The sequence below is a fragment of the Crassostrea angulata genome, chromosome 6 (assembly GCF_025612915.1).
Source record: "Crassostrea angulata isolate pt1a10 chromosome 6, ASM2561291v2, whole genome shotgun sequence".
Taxonomy (NCBI): domain Eukaryota; kingdom Metazoa; phylum Mollusca; class Bivalvia; order Ostreida; family Ostreidae; genus Magallana; species Magallana angulata.
In genome coordinates, this window is record NC_069116.1 from 16625703 (window position 1) to 16641766 (window position 16064).

Here is a 16064-nt window from a genome sequence, read left to right on the forward strand (position 1 = left end):
AGTAGTTCTCAGCATTGTGTCAATTGTTGTCATCACACGAAAATCTAACTTCACCAATCCTCGGAATTTCATGCTGATTTTTCTTGCTACTTCGGACCTTGCGATTGGCGTACTTGTGATTCCAAATGTCATATTTCTGACGTTGAACAATTCTCTAGTGGGTGGATACATTTGCAAAGCGTGTATGTTCGCGGAATACATGGCGGTGGTAGCACATACCCTTACCATAACCGCACTGGCATTGGACAGATTTTTGGCAATCCGGTTTCCAATGAAGTCCAGAATACTCAGGAGACGGGAGAATTACCTGTTTGTGATAGGTGCTATAATGTTCCTTTCTCTTTTGTATGGACTCCGAGGTCTCCTTCTGTATCAGCCGGTCGAGAAGGAAATGACCAAGGGAAATACAACAGAAACAATGTACACGTGCATGGTTTCTGATAATACATTTAATATCCACCTCGGGTTTGTGGTTGTCGACTTTATATTGCTGTTTATTCTTCCATCTTTGGTACTTATCATATCCAATGTCAAAGTGTCCAAGACCTTAAGGAGAACACCATTCCGAACATTGAGTAAAAGTCACGCTTCGTTACACACCAAGAAAAAGAGGAGATCCATGCGTCTTTTGCTCGTCATGGTTGTCCTGTTCATCATATTAAATATTCCTTTGCATTCTTTGCGATTAGGGATCCTTTTTTACAATCAAGACTCGTCCCAAGTGAGTGTAATAATGCATAGCTTCCTGATTTTATCGTTTCTCTACTATGTTTCCAATGTGTTTCTTTATGGTTTGATGAACAATGAGATTCGGTTGATCCTGTATAAAGTTTTCCGTGTGGGTGGACTCGGCGGAGATTCACGTGACACCGATACACCTGTCCATTATTCTTCGAGAAATCTGTCCAGAAACGCAAATTCATCGTAAAATGCAACGTTGATTTGACTATTTTATACCTGCATTGTCATTTGAAATATTAAAAACATTAATATTCCCATGGACTTCATACAAACCTCTTATGCAATGATGAATGACATACCTGATATTTATTTCAATAGATTATTTCAATAGTTTTTACATTAACTGAGTATATTCTACACGATATTTGTAAGAAATCCAATTCATCTGCGTATGCATGCATATACTAACTAATTCATTTAACTTTTGATAGCTCATTTTAAAATATCAACGCTAATAAAAATTCGTAATTCATTATAATGCATAACGTCGTTTACGTTCTTTTTTAACACTTTTGATGCATGTAGATTTTGTGTTGTTGTTTTTTTTTTATTAAATGCCATTGATCAAAACTTGAGAAACATCGGAAGCAAGAACTCCATGGACTTCGTCAGGCTCGGAATAGTTCCTTTTTAAAAATAATAAATTCTATCAATGTAACTTGAATCAATGATCTAAAAGCTGCATTACATAACATATCGTACTTTTTCACAACATGACCCCCCCCCCCCTTTAATCAGTAAGAACCCCCCACCCCCTTTTAGCGACTAGTACAAACTCAATATTCATCATAGATCTAATTTCACAATTTTCGCCTAAACGACTTTCTTTATTTTAACCAGTAACCATATAGACGGTTTAGCTGTTACGGAAAAAAGAAGGTTTTCTAATAATTCATGTCACTTAGTTACGCTATCATAAGATTCAACAAGCAGGCAAGGGGCCACATAGCTCCCCTGACCTATAATAGCAAACTGACATCTCCGATTTTAATAAATCATATACAAAAATATCTGTACAATTTAGCAGAGTAAGTTTAAAAAAAAAATTCTGGCACATTTTTTACAACACTGAGATCCCCGAAAAGACGAAGATTTCGAATGGTTTTCTTCTATATATTCCGATCTAAAACCTGACTAGAAAAGTTTAATGTAGCAATTAAATTATGCGTGTTAAGGTCAGACGACACGTTCCTCAATTTTATATATGTCATTGTGGCTCCACCTTATCTTCAAGAGTAATGATTTGAACAAACCTGATACTACACCACCTGAGAATGCTTCCACATAGGTTTCAACGTTTCTGGCAAAACGTTTTATGAGAGTTTTCCCCTTATATATTCCTATTTAAAAATGTAAAATAAATATGTCCCCCACCAATAAAATGACCATTACCCTACCCCCGGTGATCAAGCTATGAGCAATCTTGAATCTACAATACCTTATAAAATTTTCACACATAACATTTCTGGACAAATAGTTTTAGAGATTTAAATCTTTAATGATTTTTCCTTACGAATTCTTATGTAAAAATTTGACACCCTCCACCTTCATTGTGGCCCACCCTACCCCATGTGATCAAGATTTGAAAAAAAAATTAATTGAATCTACACTACCTTGGGATGCTTTCACATAAGCTTAAACTTTTCTGGCCAAATGGTATTTAAGATTTTCCCTTACAGATTCCCATGTAAAAACTTGACCCACCCCCAATTGTGGCCCCACCCTACCTCAAGGAATCATGATTTGAACAACATGAATTTCAACTTTTCTGTAAACTTTAATAAACGATAAAAAAACCCAAACTTTTCTGTAAAGGGTTTTGGAGAAGATTTTTAGATGTTCCACAAATTTTCTTTATATCAAAATTCGATTCTCCATGGTGGCCCCACCCTACCTGCAGGGATCATTATTTAAACAAACTTGAATTTACACTACCTGGGAAGCTTCCAAATAAGTTTCAACCTTTGTGCCCAAATGGTATTTAGAAAATAGATTTTTTTTAAAAAATGTCAATTATTTTTCATTACTTCCTAATTAGTGTGCAGTCCTTCGCACAGGGATACTTTATGCCAGGTTTTGTTTGAAATTAGCCCAGTGGTTCTAGAGAAGATGAACATGTGAAAAGTTTCGGACAACGCCATCGACGTCGATAGACAACGGACAAATCTTGATCAGAAAAGCTCACTTGAGCCTTTGGCTCAGGCGAGCTAAAAATCCATGTCCCCAACACCAGAATTTCCAGACCTACAGGCTATGAATTGCTTAATTTCGGTACAGACTACCTTTCTATGCATTACCTCGGTAGTTGCCTGCTAAATGCCTACATGAAGGTGTAGTCAGATGGGTTTTTTTTAAAGTTTTAATTGTTTGTCACTGTTACCAATACAGCAACAGAACCTTGACACAGGAGTCATGCTTTTAACATTAACATTTTTAATAGAACATATTTTCTCATCCTAACCATGCATGAATTTTACTTCTCAATGCCCCCCAAAATAATGCAATATAGTCAAAAGGTTTTTTATTAATTCAGTGATACAAACATTAAGTGAATACTTTATTATACTATCATTCTTCAACTGTAATACATATAATGAAAGGCTCCAAGCTGTCATCATTCTTATCACCTGCAAGTTTAATTAACATGTATTTGATACATGTATACCTTCAACATGAAATGGCATGGCATATTCAATCTTTAAGTACTTGCACAAAAAAAGTAATAATCAATCCAAACTCAATTCATTAGATGCTTTAGCATTAATGATAATATTTGCAATGTCTTGCTACAATTCAAGATACGGTAATTAATCTATTTAACAAGAACTTCAATGTTGTATACAGTTGATATGAGAGCCAAATTAAAATTTAAAATAATGTTAATTACTTCTAGGTGAGTTATAATCAGTTATTTAGATACATGTTATCAAAAAATATATAAGAATGAACATATACACAATATTGCAAATTGTCATTACGTAATTAACAAACCAGTACAAGCAAACAGACATGTGTCACACAATCAGGTACATTTGTATGTAAAATGAATACTGTCATTGCAACTTATCTGGCCTTTCTGTCAACTGTAAACGAAACCTTGAATGTATAACTATTACAAAGGTATCCATGGTAACCATCCTTTTAACTTTCATTTGATATAATTAATCAATAATCTGTGTGCTTAGAGCTATAGATCATTAGATTTTATAAAGTTTACATGTAAACATGTAAACTTTATAATATCTAAAGATCTAACCTATATATAGTACTTAGAATACTTTGAATTTACGTAATACTGATGTAAAATTTTGTACAAAATGAATTAGTTTAAATTGGCTTGACGGAGTTGAATATCTGCCATGTTTACATCTGTATTATATATAAAACATAGCAGATATTCAACTGCGTCAAGCCGTTTTAAACTAATTCATTTTGTACAAAATTTTACATCTGCATTACATTCAAAGTATTTTAAGTACTATATTGGTAAGGCCGAGAAGTTGTAAAGTCACATGTTAGTTTCTTGACTAATAAAATGTGACAATACATATATCATAAATTTTAACATCAGAATTTTCAACAATGTATGCAAAACATATATACTGCTGATGGACAATGCATAAACAAAATCAAGAATGACGGTTTAAAATGCTAAAATAAGAGGAAAATATTTACTTTCCTTTTTAAGACTTAAAGATGTGGTTTAATTATGTGCAGTCATGATACTGTGCTTTAATAATTATTTGTTGTGCACCAATTTTAATGGATTTTGTTAAGAGTAGATCCACAAGATCAATTTTCAATGAAGTAAAATAGGAAACAAAAATTTTACTGAATAAACTTTTGAAACAAAACTCTGCAAAAGTTTAGGCCAATTAAAGGCGCAAGGTCACGAATTTGGTCAAATCTTATTTTTACATTTCTTGTTGTCTTCAATGCTTTAGATATGCATTTCTAATTATTAACCGAACTGAGTGTCAGTCATAGAGTTTTAAGCAAGATACAGAGCTCACAATTCTTCCTTACATAAAAAGGCTCATATGCCATGTTTTTAGCTTATATAGGTTCAATATATCAGTAAAAGTTCTTTCTCAAGCTGATTTTGCTATCTGTTAATTCATTTTGAACAGTTCCTAATGTTTGTCATTCCTTTTAGGCCTAAACCTGGAATTTTATTCTAAACATATAAAATGTAAATAAAAACATGACCTGAGCTTTGTAAAGTTTGTTTACATAACAAAGGATTGTGAGCTCTGGTTTATAACTCTGTGGCTGACACTCAAATTTTGGTTGACTATTAGAAATACATTAAAAACATTGTAAACATTAAAAATCATTATGGAAAAAAATTCTTTAAACAAAACCATGACATTGCCACCTTAATAGTAATGAACAACAGTATATGAAATGTGAAAAATCGGATGTTCTTAAAATGGTCTTTGAATCACAAGATTGATTTTTTATAATAACTCCCTGTCCCATCTTGGACAAAAAAGAAGTGAGACCAAGCTATCATTTTAGCTTGCTTTCAACCACTAATTAATACAAATTCATTATACACTTAAATTGAATATCTTAATTTTTAAATCATTACTTTTGTTTACCATCTACACCATTTTAAGTTTAAATAAGAAAGCCGAGTTGCGGTGATTAGTCAAGTCCAAATGGCAACACCAGATTTCATCATTTCACCAAAATGTTATAGATAACAATTTTTCATTTGAAAAACATTGGTTTTGTGGAAACTTTACGCTTCATTTCATGCTTATGAATTCTGATTTATGTACATTCATTACACTTACGTACATACAACAGGTTTAGTAACTTCTTATGTACAGGTGGGAGGTAAAAATCAAAACTGTTCATAAAAATAAAATACAGATAGTAAATGAATTAAAACAAACTTTTCTATTAAGTACACAAAACTGTCAATTTAAATTTAGAATAATTTGATTCTTTTCGATATTGAAAGATACAAAACTTACAAAAACAGTTTTTGTGTATCTACTTACGTCATGCATGTATTTGACTCAAATTCTGAAGATGTGGTTTAGCTGATAATTAAAAAAGACGTCTATCTTTTTGGTTTACAGAATAATTATAAATACATGTTCACTGTTAAAACAATAATAAGATTTATTCTATAGATTATTATTTACAATAAGCTGCCCTCAAAATTTGAGCCAAATTTAAGTGTCCCTTATATTTTTGACAATTCATATTAATACGTAAGGCACCTTAGCATAGCTTGAAAATCAACATGCATTTGTCCTTGGGACCATTTCCCCATGTACACCACAAATAACTGCAAATATCTTGATGCATGTACATGTAGTATCTTGCTAGAAAGACTCTCTTCAGACAATAATATTTTCTAACAGCATTGAAGGCTGCAGTGTATCTACTGCTTTGGGGGTTAAGGGCAGAAGCTGCTATACTGGTCCACACTGTAGCAGTTTGTTGGGAGAGCATGCTAAGCCTTGAATGGGACAGCTGACCACGATTTCTGTGCCTGCGGTCGGATTAAGCTCGGCGCTGTATTCGGAGGACAGCCAGCAGGGACTGGGGTGCGCTGGACTGAGTATTTGACAGTAATACACTATTTGAGAGTTCCAAGAAAAATTCTTTGCCAAGGTTAGCCCTTCTGATCAAACCCATCTGTTCCATCAGGTCCTCGGGGTTGTCGTAAAATGGCTACTGAACAGTTATTATTTAAATTCTGTCGTGCTTCATCCAAATGCATAAGTCTAGGTGGTCTAAAATTAAGGAAGAAGTATTAACAAATTATGCAAACTTGGTATATTTCTACAATAAAGGAGTTACTGATAAACCTGAACCAGAATTTTTTTCAGTGCATGGTCTCTTGTTATCTACAAAATGTTTATGTAGATGCAAAAAAATGAAACTGAAGGAAGTTCAATTAATATAATTCATATTTTCCGTTTCATTTCTCTTATGTATTCAATTATATTCCATTCAGAACATTGATATAATTTTATGAAATCTCTCATGATTTGAGATAGTACCGGAATATGAATTTTATCCAAAAAGTTGTGTGTTAATTTTCTTTCCCCTTGCCTTTATTGGCTCAGGGATAGAAAACACACAAGTTGTTGGATAAAAATCATCGCAAACCATGAGAGATTCTTTTTATCACATGTTTTACCACGCCTTTTGTTAAACCTCAATCTTTTCTGTCAACATTATAATTGTGAGCTGCACAACTCATTTACTACAAGACGTCAACAACTTTACACATGGAAAAAAGTTCCTTGATGATTATCAAACAAGCATTTTCTAACATATTTTTAACAATTTTGAAAAAAATGAAACAGCATTAAAAGCTTTACATTTGTAACTTAATACTTTTCAACTGAATTATTTTGTTACTTTTCATTCTGCGTCAATCATCCTCCTGAAGCTATGTATTGAGTAATCATGTGATAAAATTACATTTTGCTAAAGTGACACTGCGCCCAGTGTCAAATATTAATTATGACGTCACTTTGCACAAGAACACACAGTAGAGCATCAAAAATTTATACTATGAGTGACATCAACCTTATATTGAGTATGTGATAAAATTACATTTTGCTATAGTGACACTGCATCCAGTGTCAAATATGGAGCTCTACAAAAAAGCCACCTTCTAAAAAAGATTTTCCCTTTTCCAACCTAAAGGTGACAAAACGAAGATTCAATAAAAGAACATAAATAAGGTTTAAGGGTCCTCCACACACTTGGAAAAAGTTCTGCCTACAAGTTTATTCTTCAAAATTACTTAAAGATATTGATTTTTAGTATGTGTTCGACTTGAAAATGACCCCCCTCCAAAAAAAATACCTGTTTGGGAAAAAAAATCATTTTAAAATTTTACCGCTATTCATGAAAATAAAACCCCCTGCAGTATTCGAACTCGGGACCTTCGGGTTGGTAGACCAAAGCAACAGCCACTGAGCTACAGAGATAGACAACAATAGTTTCACAATGCGCTAAAATTGGCATGTTGTGACGTACTGTCATAAAAAGTAGAAGTCACAGGGTGTCGAGGATCCTTAACACTTGAATCAAGTATTTCAACAAACAATTGGAGTCTGAAAATAAGCCAACAAGGCTAATAATCATACAACTTACCAGAGACTGCTCACTAAGTTTCAACAATAACATAAGAAAAGATTTCACTTTCCTTTGTGTCACAGTGATATTAATTGTAAATGTCTTTTATCTGACATTGAAATATAGTCAGACCATCTCAATACACTAGATTTTCATAGCTATGTGCAGTTCAAAGAATAAGGATGTTTCCTAATATAATTACACAATATTGACAATAGAGAGGATTAATGTATAATTATAGTGAAAGGCTCAAAACTATATTCACTGATAGAACTACACTAGGCCAAATGACTGATTAGCTCTTCCTCATAGCCAAGCAATATACTTACGGTACAAGAAAACTTTATTTTGTTTTTGCATTTTTCAACACAAATTTGAATGAATTTGATCACATAAATACATGTTTAAACATTTATATTTACATTCTACTGTGTTTTCCCATTAAATTCTGTGATCTTCAAATGCCTCTAAATGCAACAAGTAGTCAAAGGTCAAATTGACGAGTTTTATTATGACGTCACAAACGCTGAACGCTGCAAACTGCAACGTCACAAGCGAAAATCAAAGTTCACGCTTGTGGCTGTTACTGTGGCTCTTCCATTAATATTAACTTACCCTTAGAATAAGATAGGAATTTTAAGGCATGAATCACATTTGCAGACAAGGCAAGAAGTTGAAAAAATGTAAATATAAGCATTAAATCATGATTTTTTGAAGTATACACTCTCATAACTGCCGCGGTGTGTGCATACAAATTTTCATAACGCGCTAACGCGCGTTACTCAATTTGTATGCACACACAGCGGCAGTTATGAGAGTGTATACTTCAAAAAATCATGATTCAATGCTATAGTATACACAACATACATGTATACATTAATCAATACACATATTTTATTTTGGTTGGACCTAAAAAAAATATTTGTTTGCAGTTGCTTTAACACCCAATAAAAATGTACCTGACTCAAATTTTAAATTTCTTTGTAAAGAGTCTTTTCATCTTCAAGTTTTCCAAACATAAACAATCTGTCTTGTTTCTTCTAAATTAGTGTCAACACACCTTTAAGGTCTTTCGATTGTCGTGTGACGTCATTGTGAGCATTCCGGAATATTTTACCGTTATCGGTTATAATAATAGTGTTATGTGGTGCATAGTTTTGCCAATATTTCTTGATTTATACTTGTGTTAAAACATTTTAAGCTATGTAAAGTGAAATGACACCAATGTTTAACAATTCATAGAGCGTAGTTTGAGTTGAAATCGCTGAATTTAATGAAAAACTGATAAAACCGTATATAGGCAAACTTGACAGAGACCACAATTCAAATTTTTTTACCTGGCAAGGTAAACATTTCTTTGCAGATTTCGATAGGATATATAATGAATTACAAATGTACCAATTTTCAGTGAGTTTGAACCATTATTTCAAAAGTTATAGACGTTTTGTGTTGCTAAACTGTACTTATTCATGGTTGAAAAATCGTATCAAAATGCACTGTAAATGTGATAGCTTTCATACTGGCAACTTTTAAATGGCCTTAAAATGTTAAAATACTTAAAATAAAGGATTGCGATTAATTTCTTTTAAAGGGTACCTGCAGCCCAGCCGATGTGAAACATATGTTAAAGAGTTTATTTACGAAAATTTAATGCAAAAAACCGCATCGAAATCGGTGCAAAAATAATGAAGTTACGCCCCTTCAAAGTGGCTATTTTTACCTGCTTTGGGAAATCTAATCAAGAGAAAACAGAATTAGGCGATAACGAGGCTTCAGCGGAAGTGACGTCACGAGGTCAACACGACGGAAATTTCCTTACAAAGCTATACAAATTAAATTCGATTTTTCAGCCAAACTGATTGATATAGGTCTGATGTTTTGACGTATTTTGTTAATTTAAGTATAGTAGATCTAGAAATTTGTATCCGTTATTATTTTATTACAATCTGATTTCTTTTTAAACGATTTTAAAATTTGTTATTCTCGTCGCCTTTTTACCGATGAATACGATATCTTAAAACGTTTACATGGGCAAATTTATTTTCATTATTCATTTTATTGATTACATAATATCCTTTCACACACGAGTGATCCGAGATAATGACACAGGTAAACAGGTAAACTAACGAAGCCACTGCTCCAGACACACGTGTATCTGGGGTATGTATACACAAGGTACACGAGTCTGGTGAACAAAGAGAGGGTTTCACACCTCTAGACTGGTAAATTGATTTGTGTATAATTAGCTACTCAATTGTTAAAAGATAAAACAGAAAAATAAATTAGACTGTGTAAAATCAAGCATTCGTCAGCTAAAACATGTGTATAGTCCGACAATCAGTGATTAAAGAAGCATGCATGATACTATTGAATAGTAAAACTAATGTTCAAAGTAAATGCCTTTATTGTTACTTATCTTATCACTTAAATAATGACAAAAATTTACAATTCTGCAATTGAAACCTTTTTTATGTGATCAAGTAATTATTTCGGATTTATAATTTGTTATTTAATAAAGTGCAACTTTTTTTCGAGCGCTATGGTCAGCAATTAAACGCTTTATAACTCCGTATAGCTTAAATTGTAATACTGAAAACGAATCATTATGAAATCTAAATAAACTGGAACATTTTGACAAAGGATGTAAATAAATGTAAAATTAAATTCCATTATCGTATTTTTAAAAGAATACGAGACAGACATAATCATGCATGCAGCCATCTTGGACTTTCGCCTTGATCCGTTTATAATCCCGTGTTTGTTTGTTAAAGAATGCATACTATTTTGATTGTTATTGGTCCGATATCAATATTATTGAATAATCGGGCGACATCATTTGTAATATTATGCCTTATACGAGGAATAGACCCCGAGTTACCTTTTACGAAATATCATTATGTATCATCAATATTATTATTATAATCAGTTAATAATGTCAGTGAGAAATCATTCGAAAGAATGACAATATTAACAAAATATGTTTCGAATAACAATAATGCTTTGATTAATTGTCATTTTGCTACATATGGTGTGCATTTATATGTAAAATGTGTTACACATTTGACGAAATTCATGAAGCAAACAATTGTCCAAATTCGGCATTTTTGTTCGATAAAATACGGGTTAAACTCAAACGACAGTATAATTAGTCATCCAGGGTTGATACGGAAACAAAATAACAGAAAAAAATATTCATATATCGATTAAACAATGCAAGAAAACGAACAGTTTTCATACGATATTCCTGTTTCTCATACAGCGGCGTTGACCCCGTGACGTCACAGTTCATCTCGCGCCAAAACGGCTTGATTCAAATCTCGTTCAGGTGTGAAATTGGGTTTTCCCCAAATATCTCAAAAACTACTTATGCGATCGATGTAAAATTTTCAGGATGATGTTTTTACACATAGATCTCCATTATATCAAAAATTGACCGGCACTGCAGGTACCCTTTAAAAATTGCTTTATTATATCGAAATTAGTTAAAATAAATGTGATGTTTGATAAGAGAGCAGTCGTTGCTATAACTGTCCTGATAATGTACCTGTGTTACATGTAGCTCCTACAGCATGAACAAAATATTTGCAACATACCAATATTTAACTTCAATTTGATTGTTTGCATATTGATCATCAAATTTAAACAAAAATTACACATATTAAACCATAAAAACATCGAGGGTGGAGAAACCTTAAAGAACCTTGTGAAAGGGGTGTTCAGATTGGGGAGGAGCAACGGTAAGACTTTTAATACAAAAAAGACCTGAAATCTCAAATAAATACCTACCTACCCACTCTTAGCAAACATGTAAGCAACCTTAAATGCAGAACACTTACGATGTATGAAACTTTATACCAAGAAAAATACTACATGATATTGTTCTTATTTGTATGGTATCCTTTTTGAAAATGAAATTTCAAGTTAAATCTAACAAAAGAGTATTGAAAACTGCTGGGTAGCTGCAGTATCAATCGGCAATAGTTTGCCATGATATCATTCCTTGGCTATTCAATTTAGCCTGGGTTACAATTCAACACACACCTATTATTGGTTATCATGGTTTCTTCCTTCACTTCTGTTGATGATGTCGATCCTAAAATTCTCTTCCTTGCTTCAGCATACTCTGCCTCTCGCTGTTCCAAAGTTTTTGTTGGCTTATTATTAGCTCTGTAAATTTTAAATTCAGAAATTTCATAATTTAATTTTTGCAAATGTGCAAAAGAGAAATTTAATATATATAACAGCAAAAAAAATTCCTATTACAGATACCCTAGGTACCATAACAAAGATTTAAATAAAATGCACTAGAACATGTAGTCTAAGTGACTAAAAAATATGAAAAATCTGTTGTTGAGATATTGATATGCGCAGCATTATTATAATTATGTAAATATATTTACATCAGTTTTATGTTCTAACACATATGCTAGTTAAGACAACAAAGTTTAACAAAAAATAAACTATTCTCAGAAAGTCGATAACATGTATGCATACAGAAACATATATCATAAAACTGTCATGTACAACACTTACATGTATTATACATGATTCTCAATACAGATACCTTTGTAAAAGTCATATGACAATATGTGATAAGATATCATTTTAATATCATTTTCATACCATCACTGCAAAGTAAACAATCACTGTTAGCAACTTATTCCTATTATCTATAATACATAGTATAATGTCAATTCATTCTTTCATATGTGGTAGTTACCAGTACATTAACTTCACAAATTTTCAAACATAATATCAAAGGAAATTTGAGCTTCATAAACTAAAATAAACTTTACTATTTAATCAAGTAAAACAATAACTGTAATATAAAGCAACTTGCCTTGTGCCATGTGCCGCTGTCGAGTGTGCGTCAGATTTCCTTTTCAATATGCGAACTTGAGGTGTGTACTGAGTTCTATTACCATCCTCTACTACAACTGCTTCAGATGCAGTCCTATCAAGCAATAAGTCAACAAATCATGCTTGTGTTTGTTAGTATTGTGAAAACATTATATTCACAATCACATACTTAACAGTACAATGTTTATGTATTTCATCCATTATTTGCATATGCATATGCCCCTCGAGGGCCCTTGATTGGTGAATAAAAATATATTTATATTCTTTTAAATACTATATGCTGGGTTATTTACTATCCTGTCTTAATTACTTTTATTCCCTCATGGTAATGCAGAGATATATTTCAAGAAGAAAGTTATAATTTCATCAAGCTGTGTTAGCTAGTGCAAATTAAAATTGAGCAAAACCTTTTAAACATTTTAATGTGGATTCTATTACATGTACAAACATACTTGTATATTACTTTTATACTTGGAAAAAATTGTGAAACACATTAAGTTCTAAGTCCTTTACAACTTACTTTTTAGAATCCTTCAATTTCATTTCCTCAAGTTTCTTGTCAAGATCCTACAGAAAAAAGGTAACATATTTCAGAAATATACTATTTCAGTATTTGTGACAAACCAACAGAACTTTGTTTTTACATTGAAGTGAACAGTTATCTTATTAAGAGCATTTTGTAAATGTGAACAGCCAACAAAGCCCCCCCCCCCCTCCAAAAAAAAAAAAAAAAATAAAATAAACAATATGGAATTTCACCTTTTCTATTATAAGTCATGAAAAAATAGGTAAAATAAAAAAAAAAAAAACAGGGACTGAAAATAATTCTACAGGGAATTTTCAGAGGTGGCTGCAGCATTGGCCAAAGAAATTCCAGTACAAGGAGCACTGAAAGCAAAATGCTTTTTTGCGAAATTTCAGATAAGTGCTTGATTTCTAGGGCTGGGACGATACTGTACTTAGCCGATTCGGTACATATCACGATACATGAGATGCGATACGATACATATCACAATACATTGCAACTAAATGAAAACATGAATAAGGGTTTAAAATTCATTCAATCTGTCGATGTATTACCGCATGTCCAAAGTTATTTTATTATATGTAAAATGAGCGTTGCACAATTTACAAAGTACTTTAGTCTCGTATACACTACTTTTTCATAAACAAGTAATCCAAACGTTTTCCACACTCCAGATTTAGCTTCATAACAGTTTTTACAACTTCATGAAGTTTTCCGCCATCATTTTACTTTCATCTTAGGCGCGTGGACTAAAAATAGCCGAAATTTGAAGCTCAGAAATTTTTGGAAAATAAAAAAACGTTCGCTTAGGTATCTTTGTATTAACAGTAAATGTATCCAAATATCGTCAAAATAAATACCGTGATGCACCGGTGCATCATCCCATCCCTATTGATTTCAATTTGTTCACATCATGGAAGGCAGAGAAGAGTTGATGCTGGAGCTGATACAGTAGATCAGAAACATTTATCAAGTTATAGCATGCAAATTGAGTTGATAATTGTCAAAATATCACTTAGTTGACAATGATGCAAGGTATGTGTAATATATTGTAGCTCTTGCCAGTCGCCACAATGGTAGCTCGATCAATAAACTAGTATTAATGTCTCCACCATGCTTTTTCAATTCTTGGTCTTCCCCAACTTTAATGTTGGTTCCTCTACATATGATTCAGACCTTGCTAATATCCAGAATATTTCACCTTGAAGTAACATTTTTTCATTCATATCAAGACTTGTGTCATCTGCCAAAATTATATTAATTCAATGAAACCCATGGGAACATATATATATATATATATTTAATACACTACATAGAAAAGAAATAGAATGCACCATTCATGATGGTCCAAGACTTAGTTAGAGAGTAGCAGTATCTTGTAAGTTACTTCCTTTCTATTGCCTTTAATGTAATATTCACAGGAATTTGACTCAATCTGATCAATAAAAAAAAATAAGGATAGGAGGGTATACAGGGAAATGACAAGTCACAATTGATTTCTCGGCACCTCACTTATACCTCTTAAAACTTTGGTACTCAGATACAATCAATTTCCTGTGCTTATTTCCATTTAACCCTCAGTTGCTGCATTATAGTAATTCTTTTTATTGTCATTTTGATAAGAGCAAGAGGTCTACTTGTAATATCTATTATGTTAATCTATAAACTACTTTTCATGGGATGTTCTTGATCTTACATGGAATATTAAAAGATTAGTCAAGTAAATGTGATTAATTCGATTCAATAATTAGTTCACAAAATGTTGGCCTGTTCAAGTGATGAAAACCTGAACAAGCGGTACATAGAATTACCGAAATACCCGGGATTTACCGAAATACCCAGTGAAAACACCGAAATACCCTTCAAAAACACCAAAATGCCCATTTTTACGCCAAAAATAGTGTATGTTTAGTGTATGTATATAAAGTTAATTTTTTGAATAAATCAGCCGATTTTCGTGGTTATTGACTAAAACGCAAATCAAAGATTTCGCTTGGCGTTGACATGTTATATATGTGTGCAAGAGAAAGGAGCAATTCTGATAGAAAAAGGAATATTTATAGTATTATCATGTCAAATTATTATATGATATTACAAAATAAAAGCTGATAATCTGTTATTTTTAATTCTTAGTTATTTTATTATGGGAAGAAAATTTCACACCTCTATTCGAGTGAAAAGCAATTCATGCAAGAGTTATCGTTCTTATCCCAATGTCTACACATGTTAAAAATCGCTATTTATGTCAAAATACTTACATTATCAAACTGAAAATTTGGGAAATACATTTAAACACTTAGATTCAAACTATGATGTTAAATATTTGTGCCCAAATGAGGCATTTTGGTGTTTTTGAAGGGTATTTCGGTGTTTTCACTGGGCATTTCGGTAAATCACGGGTATTTCGGTAAATCTAGTTACCCCTGAACAAGTTTAGCCTACCCCATTATCTTCAAACTCCTCCCAGCTATCTAGAACCTCTCCATTAGCTTCTTCTGCCATATCAACGCTAAATCTAAAAACTTTTGAATGTCTAGAATATAATTTGTTGGCACATTCGATAAGAAATGGGTGGTAGTCGACAAATTGAAACTATTTTCGTTTCATTTCAAATGATGTTTTGCGACATGCTGGAAATGAGATTTGAAAAGTAGAATTAAACCCGTTACGGTCAGTTTTCCGGATTTTGCAAATTATGCTTTGCTCATCAAATTGTAATTTATCTGTTAAAATCTCATAACCAAATGATTATAATATTTCAGTTATTTAATACTTATGAAAAATGTAAAATCGTAAGTGTCATCTAGATCTATCAAATGTT

At 32.4% G+C, this 16064-nt stretch overlaps 1 protein-coding gene across 1 annotated transcript; it reads right to left on the reverse strand.

Annotated features, from left to right (window-relative positions):
- Window positions 1-3247: 3247 nt before the first annotated feature.
- On the reverse strand, window positions 3248-15901 carry LOC128188486 (SUZ domain-containing protein 1-like). Its single transcript, XM_052859570.1, has 5 exons — window positions 15686-15901; window positions 13238-13284; window positions 12698-12811; window positions 11899-12024; window positions 3248-6497 (listed from the first exon to the last, which is right to left on the reverse strand). The coding sequence occupies exons 1-5, from the start codon at window positions 15743-15745 to the stop codon at window positions 6377-6379; spliced, it is 468 nt and encodes a 155-aa protein (XP_052715530.1). The 5' UTR covers window positions 15746-15901; the 3' UTR covers window positions 3248-6376.
- Window positions 15902-16064: the final 163 nt, after the last annotated feature.